Here is a 21,611-nt window from a genome sequence, read left to right on the forward strand (position 1 = left end):
GTGCACACTGTTGAGAAGTCCACTGTCAGTCTAAGGAGTCTGTTATTTCCTCAACCTGCTTTAAAGAATTTTCTGTCTTAGTTTTCTAGTGTTGCTTTACATTATATCAACATGTTGGCTTTTTACTGAGGTGTTCCAAGTGCATAGTGATGGGTTTTTGCAGTTGAGAGGCCTGGGGGATAGGATGAGACACAGAGATGCATAGAGTTTGTAGGAATTTAGACTGGGATTTCCACATCTTTGAGCCTCAGTTGTTGGTTCTATGAAAGAGGTTTGGTGATATTTACTTGGAATTTATGTATTTATGTTGTATACCTGGAGCGTCCACTAGGTGCCAGATCCTGACCTGGGGAGTGTGAACACAAAGATGAGCCTCTGCTTCTGAGACTCTTCCAGCAAGTTGGGTTCCGGTAGGCTTGTTAACAGACATGTGCAGAGGGGAGCGTTACAGCCAAAGGCAGTACAGGATGGTGGGTTCTATGAGCTCTCTGGGGTGTGAGTCACAAAGACTTCCTGGTTGGTGGGGCTTGAATTTATCTTAGAGGTTGAGTAAATTTTCACTGGACAACTCAGGAGAGAAGGTATTTGTAGGAGAGAGAAGAGCATGAGCCAGGGCTGAAAGGTGGGAAAGAGCATGGCTCTTTAGTGGTACTGAATTGTTCGGATGGGAGAGGGGAAGCCTTTGGGAAGGTGCTGATTGGCTTAGTTGGATGAGTGGCCATCCCGAGACCAATCGTGTGTAGCCTGGGCCAGGCTCTTGCAAGACCTCCGTTACTGCTGCAGCCCTGAGTGCTGGTGTAGTTCCCAGGGGAGGAGGTGTTACTGGGTGCCAGTCCTGGAGGTGTTCATTGCAGCTTGAGCAGTCTGACCTTTGTTTGGCAGTCAGAGGAGTCAGTAAAGGATTCATTTAATTTAATTAATTTTAATTAAATTTTTAATTGTGATGAAATACACATAACATAAAATTTGTCATTTTAACCATTTTTTAAGTGAACGACTCAACGGCCCTTCAGTATAGTCACACAGATGTTCAACCATCCATCTCCAGAGCTGTAAAAGCAAGTTGCTATTTGACTCATTTGTGGTAAATGATAAAAGTTACTCAGCATGATTTTTGTATTGTTTATCAATTCTTCCGCTTTATTTAGTTACACACACCCTCTGCACCAGTTTGTGCATTTGGATATTTTCTATTACAAGTTATATGGTAGAACTTTGTCTTTCAAGCTTCTTATGAAATTACATAAAAGAAAAAGATCAGATCTTGAATCAACAGCTAATTTATCATTTTTGTCCATCTCTGAGGGGATTCCCAGGGAATATATAATGATGTCCTAGACTAAGAACTTGCTGTGTTGCTTATGAATACAGAGGGAGCTAACTACTCATGGAAAATTTTTGGAAGGCCACCTATGCCCTGAAATGTACAAAACTGGTAAAATTGATATTTATCTGGCATGTATAATTTTTGTAGCTTGATTAATTAGTAATAAAATACACACTGGTTCGGTGAATAATGTTGCTGTCACTTTCAACCTTAGTTGTACAATTACTCTATCTAATAATACATAGTGTGTTCCCATGAAGAGATAAAGCAAGGTGAGTGCAGTCCTTTTATCTGTATTCTAACTGGTATCCCAGGAGGCCATCAGCATGAGTTTTAATTCAAAACATCTGTGTTACCTAAACATACTAGATACTGAAATACTATTTAGATGATTCTGTTAGATGTTTCATATTTACACACATTAAACAGCATTTTATATAATTAAATGTAAAAAGGTTAAGCAAAATTAATTTTTGAACAAATTTTGAATAAAAGACATTACAGAATTATACATTGACCCAGAGCTTTTATAATCTCCCTTAACTGAAGCTCTGTACCCATTAAACCACCACACCCCATTTTCCCTCCCCTCCCAACCCTAGCTCTTTACAGCCTCCATTCTACCTTCTGTCCCTATGACTCTGACTACTCTAGGGACCACATACGCATGGACTTATAGAGTGTTTATCATTTTGTGACCGATTTATCCTGGAAGCCTTATGTCCTCAAGATTCATCCGTGTTGTAGCAGGTCAGAATTTCCTTCCATTATGAGGTCAGATTGTACAGATATACCACATTTTGTTTGCCTGTTGATCTTATTAATGGATGTTTGGGTAGCTTCTGCCTTTTAGCTATTGTGAATGTTGTGAACATGGGTGTACTAATATTTCTTTGAGAACCTGCTTTCAGTTATATTGGGTATATACCCAGAGGTGGAATTGCTAGATCATATGTAATTTTTAGTCTGTATATTTCTAGTTTTTTAAAATTATGATAGAACTGAAAATAGCATTATATTAGTTTCAGGTGTAAATCATCATGATTCAGTATCTGTATACATTGTGAGATGATCACAATAATAAGTCTAGTTAACATTCACCACCATAGGTAGTTACACAAATTATTCTTTTGGTAATACTATTTTTAGTTTCTTGAGGAATTGATATGCTGTTTTCCATAGCGTCTGCACCGTTGTATATTCCTACGAACAGTACACAAAAGTTACAATTTTTTCACATATTTGCCAACACTTGTGTTAAAAAGGTTTTTTTTTTTTGATCCTAATAGGTGTGAGGTGTTATCTCACATCATGGTTTTAATTTGCATTTTCCTAATAACTAAAGATGCTGAGCTTCTGTTTATATCTTTTTTGGCTACTTTCAGTATCTTTTTTGGAGAAATATCTTTTAAAATCCTTCACCCATTTGTTTTAATTGAAGGTTAGTTGATTTACAGTGTTGTGTTCTGGTGTACAGCATAGTGATTCAATTATACATACATATAAATATATATTCTTTTTCATTATTTCTTGTTGTTTCAAGATATTGAATGCAGTTCCCTGTGCTCTACAGTAGAAACTTGTTGTTTATTTTATATATAGTTGTTTGTATCTATGAATCCCAAACTCCTAAATTATCCCTCTTCCTCTTCCCCTTTGGTAACTCTACATTGGTTTTCCATGTCTATGAGTCTCTTTGTCTCTTGTTTTAATTTTAAAGATCCTACATATAAGTGAAATCATGTATTTATCTTTCTCTGCTTGACTTACTACACTTATTTTGATTACCTCTAGACCCATCCATGTTGCTGCAAATGTCAGCATTTTATTCTCGTTCTATGGCTGAGTAGTATTCCATTGTATATACGTACCACACCTTTATCCATTCATCTTTTGATGGAAATTTGAGTTGCTTTCATGTCCTGGTTATTGTAATAGTGCTACTGTGAACATTGGGGTGCATGTCTCTTTTGGAGTTAGAGTTTTCTCTGGATGTATGCCCAGGAGTGGGATTGCTGGGTCGTATTCTTCATCCATTTTTAATTTACTTATTTTGTTGTTGAGTTGTAGTAAAGACTTAAGCAGGATGTTCTCATTTTGACCTATGGTTTGGAGAGGACTGAGCTTGAAACTTTTGCAGTAACCAGGGCAAGAGTAGAGGAGGACCAGAGCTGTCTGCAGCTGAGAGGATGCACACTGCACATACAGGTGTTCTACACAATGGCCCACCTGGCTGTCCTTCTCTGGACCTTGGGTGGCCTTGGACAAGGAAGACTTAGGTCATTCCCTTAAAGTCTGGGATCTGCCAAGATCCTTGCCTTGTTAACTTCCATGAAAGGCTCAAAGTAGTCCCAGGCCCATGTGAAATCCAGGGTTTTGGTCCTTCCAAGTGACCCAGGCTTGAATGGCTTATAATCAGGGCTATAGGATGTCTGGTCTTCTGCAGCAGTGGCTGGGGGGTGGGGCAGGCTCTAGAAATCACAGAGAGTGACGCCATGTTGGAACACATAAAAGCAGACTCTCCTATTCCTGTTTTTGACAAGCAGATAGTTCAAAGGGTTGTAGAGTCAGACTGCCTGGGGTCAAATCCTACTTGGTCACTTCCTGGGTGGGCAACTTACATAAACTTCTAGTACCTCAGTTTCCTCCTCTGTCTAATGAGAATAATTAGCATGCTTCCCCTATTAAGAATTAAGAGTAAATGAGTTAATAATGTATGTAAAGCATTAGAGCCATGCCTAGTTCATAGAAAATTATGACCAGTATTGTCATTTTCACTGAGATCAGGGCCTCCCCAGCTTCTGATTTAACTACTGCCCAGCTTCCTGCAGCAATCCCCACCCAGGTCAAGGTGCCTGTATTACCCAACCAGGTCCTGTCTCCTGGGGGTTCTCATGCCCATCATAACAGGGCCTGATCCCAGGCTGCCAGCATAGGGCAGCATTGCACCATGCTGTCCCTGCACAGAGCAGTAGGTCCAGCCTGGGAAGTCTGCATCTGTGTCCCTGGCAGGATCCCCTCTGGCCTGGCATGCTGGGCATGGGTGGCTGGAGACTGTTGTTTCTGCCAGCACAGCTCCTGGCATCCGCCTTCAGGAGGCTCCCAACCCTGTGGGGCTCCTGTAGCTCTTTCTCTGCCTTTTGTGCAGCCTGGAGGCACTAGAAAATGGCCTTGACTTGGTGCACAATCTCCTCATCTGTAAAATGGGAACAACTCTGTTGCAGGGCTTGGCTTAGGGTGTAGGGTGGAGGCAGGAGATGTTTTAACAACTTCCACCATGGCCTTCTTTAGGGAGTGGGCTGGGCTGGGAGGTGATGTCATCTGGTGGGGTTTGGGGGGGTGTTAGGGGAGTGGGGAAATGGGGTGTGGGGGGTTGTGTTTCTGGACATGTAACCTGCTGAAGTAGAGTGTGGCCGTGAGGACGTGCACAGGGGTCTCTGCTCCAGGCTGTGGCTGGCTGTGTGGTCCTGAAGACAGGGCTGATCTGGGCATGAGCGCACCTCATTCTTGAAGAGCCTCAGTGCCTTTTCCTCTATTTCGTGGAATGGCCCTCCCTTTCTCCTTCATCATCTTCTAACCCTGCTTGGGCTTCTCAGAAGTTCTTAACAGCCTTCTAGGTAGCTCAGGGCCTGACATCAACTTCCCCTGGTCCCATGCCAGCCCCCAACAGCAGTCATAGCCCCATCTGGGGCTACCCAAGTTCCTGCCATTAGGGCCTGAAGCTCACACCAGAACAAGTGTCTGTCCCAACATGGCCCTTAGCAGGGGACCAGGGAAGTGGTCCAGCTTCCAGTAAAGAAGAGTCCCAGCTCAATGTTTCTAGTCCTGGAATCTCAGGGGCTTCAGGGGTCTAGCCCTTGGCTTCCTCCCCTACAATTCTTTGAGGGCCCTGAACACTGGCCAACCCCACTTTAACCATCTGTGGTCACACACCTCCAATAGACCATGGCAGATGCAGGTTCCCCCCCACCTCCTTAGAAGCTTAGGACCTGAAAAGCCCTGCAAAAGAGCCATAGACTGGCAAAAGAACACTCTGTGACTCCAGCGATCCAGAAATGCACATTAAAACAACTTTGAGACATAATTGTTCACTTACCAAAATGAAGAACTTTAGAAATTAATAACACTTAATGTTGGTGGAGATGCAGAGAAACAGTCATGATTTTCTCTTGGAAATATTAATTGGTTCTAAAAAACTGCTTTCAAAGACCATTTTGGAAATATGTATTAAAATATTTAAATCATGTATTCCTTTCTAGTCATTTATCATAAAAATAATTGCATAAGACCCAAAATGCACATATGAGTACTTTTATAGTGGCATAAAAAAAGTCCATCAGCAAGTGACTGGTTAAATAACTAATGACATGTGCATGGGAGAGAACTGTCATCAGGGGAAAAAAATAAAGATAACAGAAAATAAATTCACAGCCAGGAAAGGGCTCACATTAAAATGTTCATTTACTTACTAATTAATCCATTGGTTTAACTTTAACTAACATTTATTGAACATTGAGATGTGTCAGGCGTTGTTCTGGATAAAGGACATAAAATCATAAATGAGATACACCCTATCTTTCTTTTCATGAGTCTTATCCCTCTATGGGGAGACAGATAATAAACAAATGAAAAATAAAATAATTTCATGTATGATCCTTTTGTCAGCTTGTATTTAAAAATGAATAGAGAAAATGATAGGAAGAGAAACATCATAAGATAAACAGTCGTTTCATGTTGGTGGTTAACAGTTAGCATTTGTGTTACTAATAACTGAAAACTTTACTGCAGGAGCTGAACTAGTCAACGGTTGAACTGTCTCGTGTGTCCTGTGTCCGGGGCTGAGAAAGCCGACCACTGTCATCTGGCAGCACTGCCACCTGGGGTGAGGCTGTCAGTCTCTGCTTGGCTCCTCAAGGTCACATCACAGCCTCTTCTGGATCTGCTGTCCACATTCCAGGTCTGAAGGAAGAATGGGGAAGTGGGAAGGGAAAAGTCTTTCTCCTGGGGTCTTTATCTTTTTATCATCCAGGATCAGAGCTTCAGCCAAGATAGTTTTTCAGAGAGGGCCACGTGGCAGCTTTTAGCTGCAGGAGGGCAGGGGAGAACATGGAGATGGTGTCAGAAGCGATCGTCATTGTCTTCTCCACATTTTGTGGCATTTTCTAAATCAATCAAGGCATTAAAAAGAGGTTTCATGTAGAGGAAATCAAGAGCTTTCTACATTTTAAGAGATAGGGGAGGGGTGGTGTATTGCATTCTCTTAAGGCCTGGCAGGTTGACAGAATCTGGCAGACAGAAAAAAAGTCACAGAGCCCTGGGTGACACTGATGTGCCTCTTTTGTGGAGAGGCAGTACATAGGTTTCAGTGGCGGCAGGTGGAAAGTGTCAGCTGAGCAGTAGCCCAGCCTCTCTTAGGTTATGACACTGAATCATCTTCAAGTGGAGCTAAATCTCCTGAGATTTGCCCCTTTCCTCATGAGACTAAGTCCTCTGTACAGGGGAGAAAATTCCCTTTGGCCTGCCTGAGAATAAAATATTTTCTTTACTGTCTGTATGGCGTCCCTCCTCAAGCAAAAAGCAGCCCAGCATCTCACAGGTGATCGCCCCTAATCTTAATCAGGTGGAGCAAAATTGCATGAGTTTTTCCACTTTTCTCTCAAGACTGAGTCTTCTGTTCAGAAGAGAGAAACCTTTTTGAGCCACTGAGAATAAAAGCTTTACTTCACTCTCTGTATGACTTCCTTTCTCAGGCCAGAATTAGCCTCTCAGATGATCACCAAGAATAATCTTTAGGTGGAACCAAACCTCGTGAGATTTGCCCCTTGTTCTCCTGAGGCTGTGTCCCCTGATCTGGGGAGAGAATCCCTTCTGCCCTTTTGAGAATAATAGCATTTCTTTACATTCTGTATGGCTGGCCCTCTCAGGCGAGCAGTAGCCCAGTCTGTGACAGGTGATCCCCAATAATCCTAATCGTGTGGAGCCAAATCTTGACAGAGGCCCCAGTTTTCTCAAGAGAGTAAGTCTCCAGATCTTTACTGTCTGCGTATCTTCCCTTCTCGTGCGCGCTGTATCGCAGCCTCTCGCAGGTGGTCATCCTGAAGCCTCTTAAGGTTAAGCCATGTCTCGTGAGATCTGCTCCTCTTCTTGCTGAATTCAGGCCTCTCCTTTGGCGTAAAATCATTCCCCGTATTGGAATCAGGTCGGTTCTTCTTCTGAAGGGATGAAAGGGCTCCATCCCCAGATGGTGTTACTCATAGCTCCGGAGACAGCACCTATCTTGTAAGGATGCATTTTCTTCTCACATGATCGTGAATCCAGTCCGACTCATCTCAGTGAGCACACATCCTCTCAGAAGCCCCAGCGGTCTCAGGAGAGCTGCCCCTTTTCTCGAGAGCCTGAGTCCCCTACTCAAGCAAGAGGAATCCCTTTGGCTCTCCTGAGTGTTAAAGCTTTCCTTTCCTGTCTGTATGCCTTCACTTCTCAGGCCAGCTGCAGCCCAGTTTCTCTCAGGTGATCACCCTGAATCCTCTTTAGTTGGAGTCAAATCTTGCAAGATTTGCACCTTTTCTCACAAGACTAAGTCCCTGGTTCAGGGGAGAAAAATTCCTGTGGCATCCCTGAGAATAAAAGCTGTTCTTTACTGTCTGTGTGGCATCCCTTCTCAGGCCAGCAGTAGTGCAGGCTCCCACAGGTGATCACCCCTCATCCTAGTGAGGTGGTGTGAAATCTCATGATTTGTCCCTCTTCTCACAAGTCTAATTCCTGTTCAAGGGAGAAGAGTCCCTTTGGCACTCCTGAGAAACAAACATATGGATCAATGGAACAGAACAGAGAGCCCAGAAATGAACCCACAGACTTTTGGTCAATTAATCTTTGACAAAGGAGGCAATGGAATAAAGACAGTCTCTTCAGCAAATGGTGTTCGGAAAACTGGACAGCAGAATGTAAATCAATGAAGTTAGAACACTCTGTCACACTACACAAAAATAAACTCAAAATGGGTTAAAGACTTAAAAATAAGACAAGACACAATAAACCTCCTAGAAGAAAACACAGGCAAAACGTTATGTCACATTTATCTCAGCAATGTTCTCCTAGGGCAGTCTACCCAAGCAATAGAAATAAAAGCAAAAATAAGCACATGGGACCTAATTAAACTTACAAGATTTTGCACAGCAAAGGAAATAATAAGCAAAACAAAATGATATCTTTTGGAATGGGAGAAAATATTTGCAATGGGTGAAACTGACAAGGGCTTGATCTCCAGATATAAAAAGTTCATATGACTTAGTAAGAAAAAAAAAAACAACCCAATCCAAAAATGGGCAGAAGACCTAAACAAGCAATTCTCCAAGGAAGACATGAATGATCAAGAGGCGCATGAAAAGATGATCAATATCACTAATTATCAGAGAAATGCAAATCAAAACTACAGTGAGGTATCACCTCACACCAGTCAGGATGGCCGTCATTCAAAAGTCCACAGATAATGGATGCTAGAGAAGGTGTCAAGAAAAGGGAACCCTCCTACACTGCTGGTGGAAATGCAGTTTGGTGCAGCCACTGTGGAAAACGGTATGGGGATTCCTCAAAAGACTAGGAATAGACTTACCATATGACCCAGCAATCCCACTTCTGGGCATATATCCAGGTGGAACCCTAATTCAAAAAGACACCTGCACCCCAATGTTAATAGCAGCACTATTTACAATAGCTGAGACATGGAAACAACCTAAATGTCCACTTACAGATGACTGGACAAAGAAGATGTAGTATATTTATACAGTGGAATGCTATTCAGTCATAAAAATGACAACATAATGCCATTTGCTGTAATATGGGTTCCCTGGAGAATGTCATTCTAAATGAAGTAAACCAGATAGAGAAAGAAAAATATCATATGATTATCACTCATACGTGGAATCTAAAAAAAAAAAAAGAAGAAGAAGACAAGTAAACTAAAATACAAAACAGAAACAGACTCACAGACATAGAATGCAAACTGTGGTTGCCATGGGGGAGGGGTGTAGGAGGGACAGACTGGGAGTTTGAGATGTGTAGATACTGAGAGGTATATATAAACTAGATAAACAAGCTTATACTGTGTAGCACAGGGAAATATATTTAAGATCTTCTAATAGCTCTTGGTGAAAAAGAACATGAAAATGGATATATGTATATTAATTTATGACTGAAAAATTGTGCTGTACACCAGAAATTGACACAGCATTGTAAACTGACTATAACTCAATAAAAAGAAAAAACAATTCAAAAAGCCTCTTTTTTTGTTTTCACTTTCAGGTTCTGCTAATTAAGCCAAGTGTGTAGTCTTAGGTGATGGGGGCTGTGTATATATTTCAAGGACACGATAAGAGCTATAACTTCAACTTTTCTCCTAGGATTAGTTTTCTTCTCTCAGGGTCAGCATTTTGAAAAGATGTCTGATCAAGTCAGCTTTCTCTACAGTTTTGGGATGTCGAAAGAGCTCCATCCTGGCATTTCAGAGTTGAGTTCTTGCCAGCATTGGCAAGAGAAGAAGCCAGCCAGAGATCCAACAAGTGGCTGCCTCTCCAGGAGCTGTTCAGCTTTTGAGCTACAGTTTCCCATCATTAACTTGGTATCCTAAATCAGCTATGATCTGAACAACCTTCTGAGGGCCTAGTGATGGATCCAAAGTGTGCTGCTTCTGAGTCTAGCTCCCTAAGGAGTTCTTCTTGGGTCTGTTGGACTCTCTCATCTGTCCCTCTCCAGCAGGAACGGCTGGGGGGATTTGGAGCACTAGGTGATCGGCCTTACGGTGCCCACTGTCCGGCAGAATTGACAGAATTGCTATAGTGGGATCCCCTGCAGAAACACTACCCATCAAGAAGACAGATCCACAGACATTCCACTGGGTTCTCAGTTGCCAGAGGACACCTTGTGACCCGAAAAAGCAGATTCCTTTTCTTCAGAGATGAGCACACTCAGTCCCTCATGTCACCAGCAAAGTGTTTGTTCAGACCAAATGTACATAATCTTCCCAGTTTAAGCCTAATATTGAAAAAGGACAGCCAACCCACTTCCTTTCAATATTCCCCCTAGGTCCCTGCCTAGGAAATGTACCAGTACCCTCTCAGGACTCCAAGTCCCAACAAAAACAGCTCCAGTACAATTCAGGACATTATTTAAAGCAATGACATCCTGATATCAGGAGACTCACCAAAGCACCTAGAAAGACCAAGAAGCAGGTGGCATTAGAAAGACCTGTGCTGGTACCACGCTGCAGTCTGGGGTAGGCTCCAGCTGTACCCCTGGTGGTGTTTCTAGACTATCTGAAGAACAATACTTTTCTCTCTGAATAAGAACACAGAATTCCAGAAAACACACCATCTGCAGTCAAAGAAAGGAATCATTTCTCCTGCAGTCATCTTCCCTGTACCCAGGACTGGGGAGACAGTGCTGGCCTTCCCAAGGCCAGGATGAGCTGGCTAACAAACCCTGTCTCTCCACCTTCCTCTCACTGTCAGCCCCGGCAGTTTCCTTGCTGGTATTTTTGTCTTGATCTCTGAGTCTCTCCTTACACCTGTCTTTGTCTCTTTTTTTCCCTGTCAGTCTCTGTCTTTGTCACAGTGTCTCTGTTCTTCTCTCTCTCCCCTTTAACTTGCTCTCTTTTACTCTTCTTGCCTCATCTTTGCTGTGGTTGATGCCTGATGAACATGTCTCTGCCTCTCTTAGGTCCTCACAGGCAGGGCTCTTTCATAAAACACAATCACTGGCAAATGCCTCTGTCAAAAATTCACTACACCGAGACGACAGTAATTAAAATCCCATGCTGCCTGGGAAAGACTCATTGACTGGGAGCGACCTCTTGGTGGATACAGGCCATGGCCACTTCTAGGTCAGGAGACTCTTCTGTACTCCATCTCCATCTTTCAGTCGCAGGTCATTGTCTTCAACAGTGAGATGATGTGCTGGCTGCCTCACTAACAGAGACAAAGGGTAGTAGGTTTTTTTTTTTAAGTCATTTCTGAGTGTTTTGTGTAGAAAATTTGGTGCATCAAGAAAAAATTTTAATAAAGACTATCTTACAAACCATTGTAAATTACAGTGATCCCTTGTTTTAACAACCTTCTATTATGATTTGAAGCCTGCTAACGAGGCATGTTTGTACCAAAAAAATAGCACATAAAAATCCAGAGGACAAACAACAAAGTATTCTAAAAGCATACTCATTTGCTGGAGCCAACCTGAGATTCAACTGCAATTAGATACTCAAAATTGCAACAGTGCATAGCAGAGTGTCATGAAATAAGCATTTCTCCTGCTTCCATAGGCTTCCCTTCATCGTGCAAAATTTATCACAGGACCCCCCAAAACAAAAAGCCACCAAGCCTTTTAATTTGAATTTTCAAATATTTGAGTGTCTATGATAACTGCTCAAAATGCTCATTGAACTTAGAGTAAACTTGCTTCTCCAAAAGATGGCCTGTTGCTGAAAAAGAGTACCACCAACAGGAAACACACACATACACACTGTTCAAAAGGCCCTCGAGATGCAAAAATGTCAAAATGGCCATGTCTTTCTAATTTTGGATAGATGTTAGTATGTCACAACTTGCCCTCCAGGAGGCGCTCTGGGACTCAGTAATTGTCATTTCTGTCAATAAAGTGGGAAAATGCTCAAAGGTAACCTGGAGCCTTTTGGATCTGATCCTACCCCTTAAGTCTTTTAAGAAGTGCTATCTGAATACACTCTCCAGGCGGCTGGTGGTCCAGGGACATCATGTGGTTTCCGCACCCACCATCTATGCGCAACCAGAATCCAAAGGCAACATCACAGCTCTGGACACTTCGAGGGGAGACTTGAGCCCCGCGGCCCCGACTTTGTGGATCCTCTCGGGCGGCCGCCTGGTCCAGAGCCCGCGAGCCTCGGGGCAAGTGGCCGAGTCCGGGCCCCGCAGCCCCAGGCCAGGTCCCGCCCCGCCCCGTCCCCCAACGCAGGCGCCCGAGGGGACGGCCCCGCTGCCCTGTGGGCCCGGGGCGCGCGCAGGAGGGACGCCCTCCACTCAACACCCGCCTTCGTGGCCCGAGCCCAACGGCCTTACGCTGCCGACAGCGGAGCGGCTGCGACTGGTAGCGGCGGCCCCGGAGCCGAGGACCCGGGTAGGATCGCGGCCTGGCAGCTGGAGACTCGGGCCCCTTGCTGGCGCGCAGGCGGGCGGGGAGGAGCGACAGGCAGAGCTGCACTTACCAGCCTCTGTGCTTCTCCCCGGCCGCCGGGAGGGTCACATAGTCAGTGACCCACTCAATCTTCAACTTCCTTGTCACGATCCCGGGCCTCCCAGGCACCCACACAGTTCAGGGGTGAATCCCCTTCCCCGCAGCCCTCACACCTGCCTCTGCTCACGCCTGCGCACTGGCTCCTGGGGGGGGGTGGGGGGCTGGGGGCGGCTCCCAGCCTCAGGACTGCCGCAGGGATAGCCATGTTTATTTTTCATTTACTGAAAGTATTTCACTTGGGATCAAATGTAAAAGAAATACGTGGTAAGATTTCTTGTCCAAAACATAATTTAATGACTACAGTCTGCCTTTGTAAGATTTCCTTAGTGAACATTATTTGGATCCCGTCAACTGACCTGAGTCAAACAGCAGGTACCAAAATTGTTCAGTAGTACATTTTCCTTGCGTCATCAGTGAGTAATGCATTTGACCATGTGGAGTTTTATTGGATGTGAACTATTTTTACTAATAATCACCTTGATGTCCTATGTACTTCTAGGCTGAAAGTGTGGGTGTCCAATACGCCTAATTTTTGATGACAGAGTTTTTTGTTTGGTTTTTTTTTTTTTTTTTTGGCAGATCTCAATTTTTGATCCAGTTTTTTGGACATACTGCTTCCCCAAGTTCCTATTCCTCCACCTCTGCCCACCTCATTAGAGAACAGAAGAGGATCTTCTCTGAGCTGCTTCTAAGGAACAGGCAGATGAAAACCCCACTGTAGATCCAATCGCCTGCCTGGGAAATGAAAGCATCTTTGCCACAAGAAAATCCTGGTTAGAAACTGCATCTCTAATTCCCCTGGGAATGAAGAGACACCAAGCAGAGGGCCTCTGTGGTGGGTAAACGAAACCCAACTCATCTGAAAATCACTCCATCTCCTCCCCTTCTTCTTGGTGTTTAGTGTAAGCAAACAGCCCAGGTCATCACCACATGGCTTTCATTAGTTTTTTTACTTAAGAAGAGAAAAGTCATCTAAATGAGGACAAATTCTCCAAATCAATGGTTGACTTCCTAAGGTCTCTTGTAGCTGAAAGTGGCCAGATGAACGTCAGGCAGATTAGAAGTGAGCAAAAGGATCGATGTGGGCTGTGTGGGTTTTGGGGAGACTGTTTAGATAGAGTAGATGCAGCTGAGTTGGCCCTTTGACCCTTCCTCTTTCCTCATTCCTGCCTCAGAGGTAAAGACACGGGGACTGGACAAGGTTGGTGCTCCAGCAGCCATTTTGGACCAAGAGACAGCCTTGAGGATGGACACCAGCTAAAGATACTGAAAGGGTCTGAAAGATGGATAATGGCTGACTACTGTGGTGTGCTGTTGACAGTATGAACTCTCTACACTTGTAGTTCTTTTCCATGAGAAAGGAAAAACCTTACCACTCTACGCCTGTGGTATTCTGGGGTTTCTGCTCTATTAGGGAAATATCGGCATCCAATGAGAGTGGTCCCGTCTGGCCAAGTCAGACAACCTGAGCTGCCCTGACTCTGACACCACATCCCCTATCATTCTCTCTACTTATGAGCTACACAACATCTCAACCTTCTACAGGGTCTAAGGTAGAAAAGGGATGTTCAGGGATCTGTACTGAATGTGTTTTCTAGGGGCAAATTTGGTTTTACATAGAGACTCTGGAATGATGATTCTTAGTAACATCCTACAAACCAACCCAGAGCCTGTGCTCCTAAGCCTCAGGGTAGAGCCTCAGCCCAAGCAGGCCTTCCCCTGGGCCCTTGAATCTCTGCTTCATCTGCTCCCAATTTAAACAAGGGCTTCTGTTTTTCCCCCTCTTGGGAGACCTTGGAATTTCCTTTGTGAGGACCTATGTTCTCTGCACCGGGGGCTCCATCTCTGGGCGGCGAGGAGGGAGGTCACTGACCGTGGTCTCACTAACTCAGACCATGGGACCCCCTTGACCTTACTTTGATGGACATGTTGGCCCTCCTTCCTCGCCACTTGTGCTTTTGGGCAAAAGGCAGAGTCCCTTCCCCTGCAGAAGCTGAATGACAGGATGTTAGCCACGGGGGTTCTGGACCAGGAACAAGGCAGGGAGTCACTGCTGGGGGAGCCTGAGGGGTGGAAGGGCCTGTGCTCAGCTCTGAAGCTCCTGACCTGAAGCTCTGGCCTTCGCGTAGTTTCCTTGAGCACCTGATATGTTTTGTTACAACTGTTTCTGCTCATATGAGCTCAAGTGGGAGCCGCTGCTGCAGCTAGGAAATTCCGCTGGAGGGAACACATCCAAGGCCTTGTCTTTAATTTGGTGACACACCTTATTTTTAATATTTAAAATTTATATTTAAAGCAAAAAACCCCATGATAATCAGTCTTCTCATACATTACTCAGCCAGACACAACAGGCTACTGTAATATGATATCACCAGTAAGAATAACCAGGGCTTGTAAATTCACAGCCACATCAGGCACAGTGGGTGTGCCAGCACTGAAGGGGAGGGGAGGCAGCAGAGCCTGACTCATACTTACAGCACTTTCCTTTGATCAAAATGTTCTGGAATAGATATTAAAGGGGGTTATGTAACATTGTGAATGTACTTAATGCCAAGTACACGTACAATATAAAATAATCAAAAAATTAAACTTGAAAGTAACTGTATATCATAGAATAAATAATTTAGTGTATGTAAGAGAACAAATTTATTTTTTTTAAATAAGGAATTACAGGGAAGGGGAAGGACGTCTCCAGTGCTGCTGCTGGCACCCGGGGCAGCTCAGCCCCCGGCCCTGAAGGCACTGCGCGTGCTGGAGCTCCTTGCTGATCGGGTAGCAGCTCTAGGTGTATCCGGGGAGGACCTGGCTCTAGCACCTGAGTAACCAGGAGAACTGGGTGTGTTGTGGTCTCTGATCTAGAACTGGATAACCCTGTGGGGTCACAGCTGGGCCAAAGCACAATGGCGCCCCAGGGCCGGTGGGGGAGCTCTTGCTGAGGTTGGCTGAGGCTCTGGATGTGAGGCCGGGCAGGCGGCTGGCTGAGGTGGTAGAGGAAGTGCTCGAGCAGCTTTTCCTGATGTTTCGGGCTCTGAGATGGAGGATAGCTGTTGCCTGAACCTCCTCTAGAATTGGAGCCTGTGCAGGTGCTTTTCCTGGCTTTGAACTTAAATGAGAGCTGGGGCGGGAGCAGGCTCTGGCTCTGGAGCTGTCCTGGGCAGGAGACGTGCAGCAGGCTTTAGGTCTCCAGGTGCTTCCAGAGCTTGCTCTGAGCTGCTGCTGTAGCTCTAAGACGGGAAACTGTCATCAATAGGACTGCTTTTCCATGTGTCTCCCCAAAACAGGCAAGTCCTCACTGCCAGGCAGTGAAGCCTCAGTCCAAGAGCCCATGCCCAAGAAGCATTCTCAGATGCAGTCCAGGGCAAATGGTCTGAGGCTCCGCATTGCTCCTGGGCCAGTTCCAGCCTCAGGAGGCTCTGCTCTGTGGGGTCCAGTGCTTTCCCGTCCTGACTCACCCCATCACCCACCCTGCATGGTCCCCACCATCACCCTCTGCCTCTGGGAGCTCCAGCTGTGCCAGAAAATGGGCCTGGTGCTCCAGGTCTGAGCCAGGTATGCTCAGCTCTGCATAAGCCAGTACCATCTTCAGGCAGGGAAATTCTGGGGGCTGGTGGAAATCCTCTGGGCACTGGCGCAGCCAGGTGCACAGGACGGAGGACATGGCCCTGGGGGTGATAGTGGGGAAGCAGAGTGACAGGCCTGGCCTTGCCTCCCATGCTGTGCTTGCATGGCAGCCCTGCAGGGACATGGCCACTCTGCCCTTGGCTCCTGCCCATCCAGAGGCCGGCTCTGCTCCATGTCCCATCTCACCTGGCAGTCTGTGCAGAGGAGGGCCTGGACTCAGAGGAGGGGCTGCTACAAGCCTTCTGAAGGGACTTCCCTTTATCTGTGGTTTGACCACTTCTCCCCTTTTCAGGGACGCCTGTCACACTGCTCTGTCCCCCCAGCCCCTCCCCACTGGACGGCACCTCTGTGAGGACAGGCAGGCTGTATGCTCTGGGCACTGCCGTCTTGGGAACACAGGAGCTGCTCTATGAGTGTCCGATCCAGGAGGGAACAGACAGGCTGTGTCTGCCTCCCAGGCTTCCCGTGGGCCTCCTCACACCCCAGACTTTAGCTCCTGCACCTGCCTGCTGCCTAATCCTCCAGGGACCCTGCCTGGGTCCCCTCCTGTCCCTGCCACTCACCTCCCAAAGGGTGGACTCAGCTGTCCCCTGAGGCTCACTGGGTCCCCTGAGCACCAGCTGAGTCCCCACCATTGAGGCTCCACCAGAGGGTGGGCAGGATGCTCTCCACCCTTTGTGTTCTGGGTCCCAGGAAGGGGGTGGGGGCAGGCCTGGGATGGAGAGGGGATGGCTGTGGGTTCACTTAGGGGCTGATTCTGCCCTCTGACCTCCCAGATGCCCCTCACAGCACCACAGCCCCAACCACAGCTCTCTGTGTCTCCTTTCCTCTCTGCCAGAAGAAGCCCCAAGACTTCTACTCTCAAGCCAAAACCATAGGCTGTGTGGGATTCAGGGTTTGCCCCCCCAAACTTATCAACACAGTCCACAGCTCCACACTTACTTAGGCAAGGGAGCCCCTCTCTTCAATCAAAGAAACTCCCCATTTCAGCTCATACAGGGGTCCATCCTCACCAGTGTAAGGGAGGATGTATCCATATCTAGAGGAGGCCAGGACTGTGTCACATGGACTGTCCTGAGCACATGACCTGGATGTGATGTCTAGTGTGACAGTGTGATTCCCGGGAGTATGGAAGCCCTGGAGGGCAGGGCTGTTGTCAGCTCAGTGCGTTAAATGATTGTTGTTCCCATAAATGTGCCTGTCCCTGGTGGGCCTTCCTATATACCTGAGGAATGAGTGAGCCCAACCAATCCCACCACACAGAGCTGAGTGGGCCTAGGACCCCACTTCTCCCTCCCAGGGATCCCTGCTCTCACTGACCTAGGACAGGGGCAGCTAATGGAATCATGAGTTACACTTGAAATAGGAAAACATTTTAACCCAAGGCCACATTCAGTGATGCAGGAGGCAGAGGCTGCCTCAAGGGCAGGAGGAGATGACCAGTTAGCACAACCACAGCCCCTTCCGCTGACCTTTCCAGGGGCCAGGGCCCCAGAAAGCACTTTCTGTGAAGGGCCCTCTCTGTTCCTAGTATCATCCTAGGGCCTGATGCTCTCTCACCCGAGGGTGCACAGTGACAAACTGAGGTTCACGTTGGTGGAGTGACATTCCCACATCTCACCACTAGTATGTGGCTGAATCACCAATGTCCCATGAGGGCAGAGTGCTCACCTTTGGAATAGAAGGTTAGCACCTTCTAGGCAGTGGCCAAAGCTCTATAGGTGCCCAGGAATGTGTGTAGGAAGGAGGGGTTGCTTCCCAGGGCAGCAGGCACCAGGTTTGCCACAAGCATCTCCAGTCTGTCTCTCTGGATGCTCCACACCATGCAGTCCTCATTCCTGCTCCCTGTTGACACATCTTCCCCCTGGGGTGGAACAGAGGAGAGACATGAGTCAGAGGCAACACCATGGACCACCATGGGGTTTAGGGCTGGAGCTCAGATTGAATCCACAGGCCTCAGGGACTTGTGCCAAGAGGTCGGACAAGAACACTCGCGGCAGAATAAAGGTTCTCAGCATCACCAGGAAAAGTGTCAGTGGGTGATGATCAAGTGCATCAGTTTCTCAGGTCATTGTGTCAGCCCAGTGTTGACAGCACCTCCCTCTATTAACTACATCATCCCCTTGACTGCTATCAAAGCATCTCATTTTAGAGCTGAGAACCCAGAGGCTGATCCCGGAGTGTGTGGGATCAGGATTGTCAGTCCAACATGGACACGTGGGGATGGAAGGAAAACATGAACATCTGTACAGAAACACAGAAACACCCTTGACGTAACATGAACTGAAATTCTATCAAAGGCTCTTTCAGAGATTCTAATATGTGGACGTTGACTTTGCATCTGGCTAAGGCAGGGCCTGGGCTGTGAGGGCGGGTGGGAGAGATGGGGAATCAGGTTCCTTTGCCAGCAGGTCTCAAGAGGGAGACCAGGAGAGGTGGAGGGCAGTTCTTGGACCCAGGGCTTCCAGGGTGTAGAGTCTCCTTGCTTGCACTCACCCTGAGCCCGTCCTGGGTTCTGTTGGTGTCTTGGGACCGCTGCCACTCTTACGAGCAGATGGAGCAGGGGACTCCATGAACAAGGTCCTGCGTGATCTCCTGTGTGGAGTCCTGCAAACACAGTCCCCAGCAGCCAGGCAGAAACCTCAGAGCCCTTTCTGAATGTCTCGGCTGGTTCTCAGATCCACAGGACATCTCCACACCAGACTCACACATACCACTCTGCGCAGATCTACATTAGTGACAAAAAAGCTGACAACCTGAAGCCCTTGGATTCCCACTGGCACATGTAAGATGTCCCTCAGGATTCCTCTTTCTCCCCAGCCAGACCTGTCCTTGGGTGTGGCCATGACAGGACCACCAGGTTACCAAGTGCTCAACAGCCTGTTCCTGCCCAGAGGGGACACCTCCCCTCAAGTCCCCCTTCCCCCACATGCAGATGAGGGGAAGTGGGCCTGCCCAGGGAGGGCTCCCAGAGGAGGCTGGGCCCAGATTGGCCTGCTCCAGGCCACATTTTTTACCTTAGGTGACCTCCTGGTTAAAGTCCAGAGGTGGCCTGGTTGCTGGCTGAACCAAAACCTACAACCTCTGAGACACCTGTCATGCCAGGTTTTCCTGAAGGTGAAGCCCAGGAGTTCAGGACACAGAAGGAGAACATGTTTCTCTGTGAACTGTCCTCCAGCCAAGTGAGCTGGCTCAGGGGCCGTCACTAGAATGTGGGTGCCTGGTTACTGGGTTCCAATTCTGTTGGGGTCTGTTATCAAGGAAGTGATGTCACTTCCTGGGGTCCACTTCCTGGAACCCCCTCCTCAGACAACACCTCCACACACAGCCCTCTGCTCACCCCCTTCTCCACACAGACCCACCTCTTCCACAGTGACAGCAGCCCCGCCCTCTCCACGGCTCCCGGGGAGGCTCTGTGTGCAGCTGTGAGGGGACGCCCTGGCTTCCAGACTCAGTTCCTCCTCCTTACCTGTTCTCCATCCTGGATAAGTCCTGGTGTCTGTCCAGGCCTGTGTGTCTCCCCCCCTGCACAGTGGGGGGGATTCTACACTGGTACTTCTAGGGACGTCCTCAGGCGCTTGTCAGATAAGACCTGAAAAGTGTAGGAGTGGTCTCACATTTAGATGATGACTCCAGTGTCGTTTCTGCCTCTTATTTCCTCCTCTGTGTCTGTTTTTCTCTTGATCCCACCCCATGGCACATATTTAATGTCAATCTTCGTGTGTATGTGTCTGTGTGTCTGTGTGTCTGTGTGTCTCTGTGTGTGTGTGTTGTGTTTTTAGGCTTATAAGCCAGTGCTCACTCTCTGTGTGGCCAGCAGAAAACTGCCAGCACTTGGGAGGGTTAGGCAAGAGCATCCTGAGGCCTGAGGGTTTCTAATTTCCAAAGAAAAGCTGATGAAAGGGGTTGAGGTCTTGTATAGCAGGTCAGAGCACCATGACTCAGGCTATACAGGTAGCAGGGGCTGGAGATGGAATCAAAGACTCATAGGCAGTCTGGCTCAACTGCCTACACTCAAAACCACAGTGCTGGAGGCAGGAGACTGTCCCCTTCATGGGGCACACAGAATGGCAGGCTGGGCTTCGCTGGCTGGATGCACAGTGGCTCAGGGACAGACAGGCAGATGATGGCTGCCATCACCAGACAGGCTTGTCAATCTCATCTGCTGCTTCCTTTATGTTCCTGTCCTTAAGTCACTCTCCCCAGGCGTCAGGTTGGCTGTCAGGTTTTATCCAAACCCAGTATTACCAGAGTCCAGGTCAACAGGCACAGAGTCTTTCTTTGTCACCAGTAGTACTGCATCCTGCTTGAAACCCCCGGGAAGCAGTTCCTCCCAGTGACTTCATTATAAGATGGAATCACTTTTACCTTTGTTTAGATTCCTCATATTAATTATATCATAATATTTCTCTTTGTCTGACTTACTTCACGTAGTATAATAATCTCTAGACTTCCCAGACATACAGCTCAATATTCACGTCAGCTCTGTTTACGACAGCCAAGAGGTGGAAGCGCAGTCAGTGTCTGTCTACAGTGAGTGGGTAACGAAGACGTGGTATACGTACACCTCGGAATACTAGGTAGTCACTACAGGGGGTAAAAGAGTGTTGTTTCCAGCTAAATGGAATGGACACAGAGATTAGCATACTCAGTGAAGTAAGTCAGACAGAGAAATATAAATATATAACTTATACGTGGAATCAAAAAAAAAAATACAAGTAACCTTATTGACAAAACAGAATCAGACTCACAGACATAGAGAACAATCTGTGGTTACCAGGGGGAAAGTGGTGGTGGGGAGGGAGAAAGCAGGAGTGTGGGATTACAGATACATAGCAGTATAGACAAAATTGATAAAAAAAAAAAAAAGGACCTGCTGTACAGCACAGGAAACTATATCCAGTAACTTGTAATAACCTATAATGGAAAAGAATGTGAGAAAGAACATATATACATGCATAACTGAATCATTATGTTGTACACCACGGACTTATACAACACTGTAAATCAAATACGCGTCAATGTAAAAATAAAGTGTATCAGAATTGATCTAATCTCATAAGTGTCCAAGGTTATGTGCCTTCTGGAACTCTCTTCCCACCCTTCCCCCATCCATGCAGTAGCTCCATCTCCCCACCTGCTCAAACCAGACCCTGGGGCTCTGTCTGCTCCCTCTTTATTCCTCATCCCTACATGCAGCCAGTTCCTCCCCTGTTCCTGGGTCCCAACTCCAAGTGCATTCATCACCCCTCTGCATCTCCCTCCCCTCCCTGTCCAGGCCACCACTGACACTGTCCTGGATTCATGCCCTTTGCTTCCCTTTCTCACTCCCTCGGACCCAAGGGAGGGATGGTTAAAAGACAAATCTGTTACTGTCACACAGGAAATCTCTCAGAGGCACTTT

General features: G+C 46.8%; 1 protein-coding gene, 1 long non-coding RNA gene and 1 pseudogene across 4 annotated transcripts in view; 2 read left to right on the top strand and 1 right to left on the bottom strand.

Moving 5' to 3' along the window:
• The window catches only part of LOC116667318, a 434,058-nt pseudogene that overhangs the window by 277,240 nt on the left and 135,207 nt on the right, over nucleotides 1-21,611 (bottom strand).
• Nucleotides 1-21,611, top strand: part of LOC106730685 (translation initiation factor IF-2-like) — a 32,407-nt gene that overhangs the window by 6,496 nt on the left and 4,300 nt on the right. The window contains exons 2-3 of one of the 3 annotated variants that reach the window (XR_004324217.1): nucleotides 6,116-6,284; nucleotides 13,166-21,057. Coding sequence is in view for 1 of the 3 variants with exons in the window: in XM_032492021.1 (XP_032347912.1) it covers nucleotides 11,912-12,469; nucleotides 13,166-13,243 (636 nt within the window). In the remaining 2 variants the exon portion in view is untranslated. Of the gene's footprint in view, nucleotides 1-6,115; nucleotides 6,285-11,187; nucleotides 12,470-13,165; nucleotides 21,058-21,611 lie in introns of those variants that run through there. The other 2 variants (XM_032492021.1, XR_004324218.1) reach the window with 2 other exon arrangements.
• On the top strand, nucleotides 9,782-21,057 carry LOC116667335. The gene is made up of 3 exons (XR_004324235.1): nucleotides 9,782-9,792; nucleotides 11,168-11,177; nucleotides 14,159-21,057. It is a non-coding gene; the product is annotated as an uncharacterized LOC116667335 (long non-coding RNA).

The sequence above is a fragment of the Camelus ferus genome, chromosome 11, assembly GCF_009834535.1.
Source record: "Camelus ferus isolate YT-003-E chromosome 11, BCGSAC_Cfer_1.0, whole genome shotgun sequence".
In the NCBI taxonomy this organism is placed as follows: Eukaryota; Metazoa; Chordata; class Mammalia; order Artiodactyla; family Camelidae; genus Camelus; species Camelus ferus.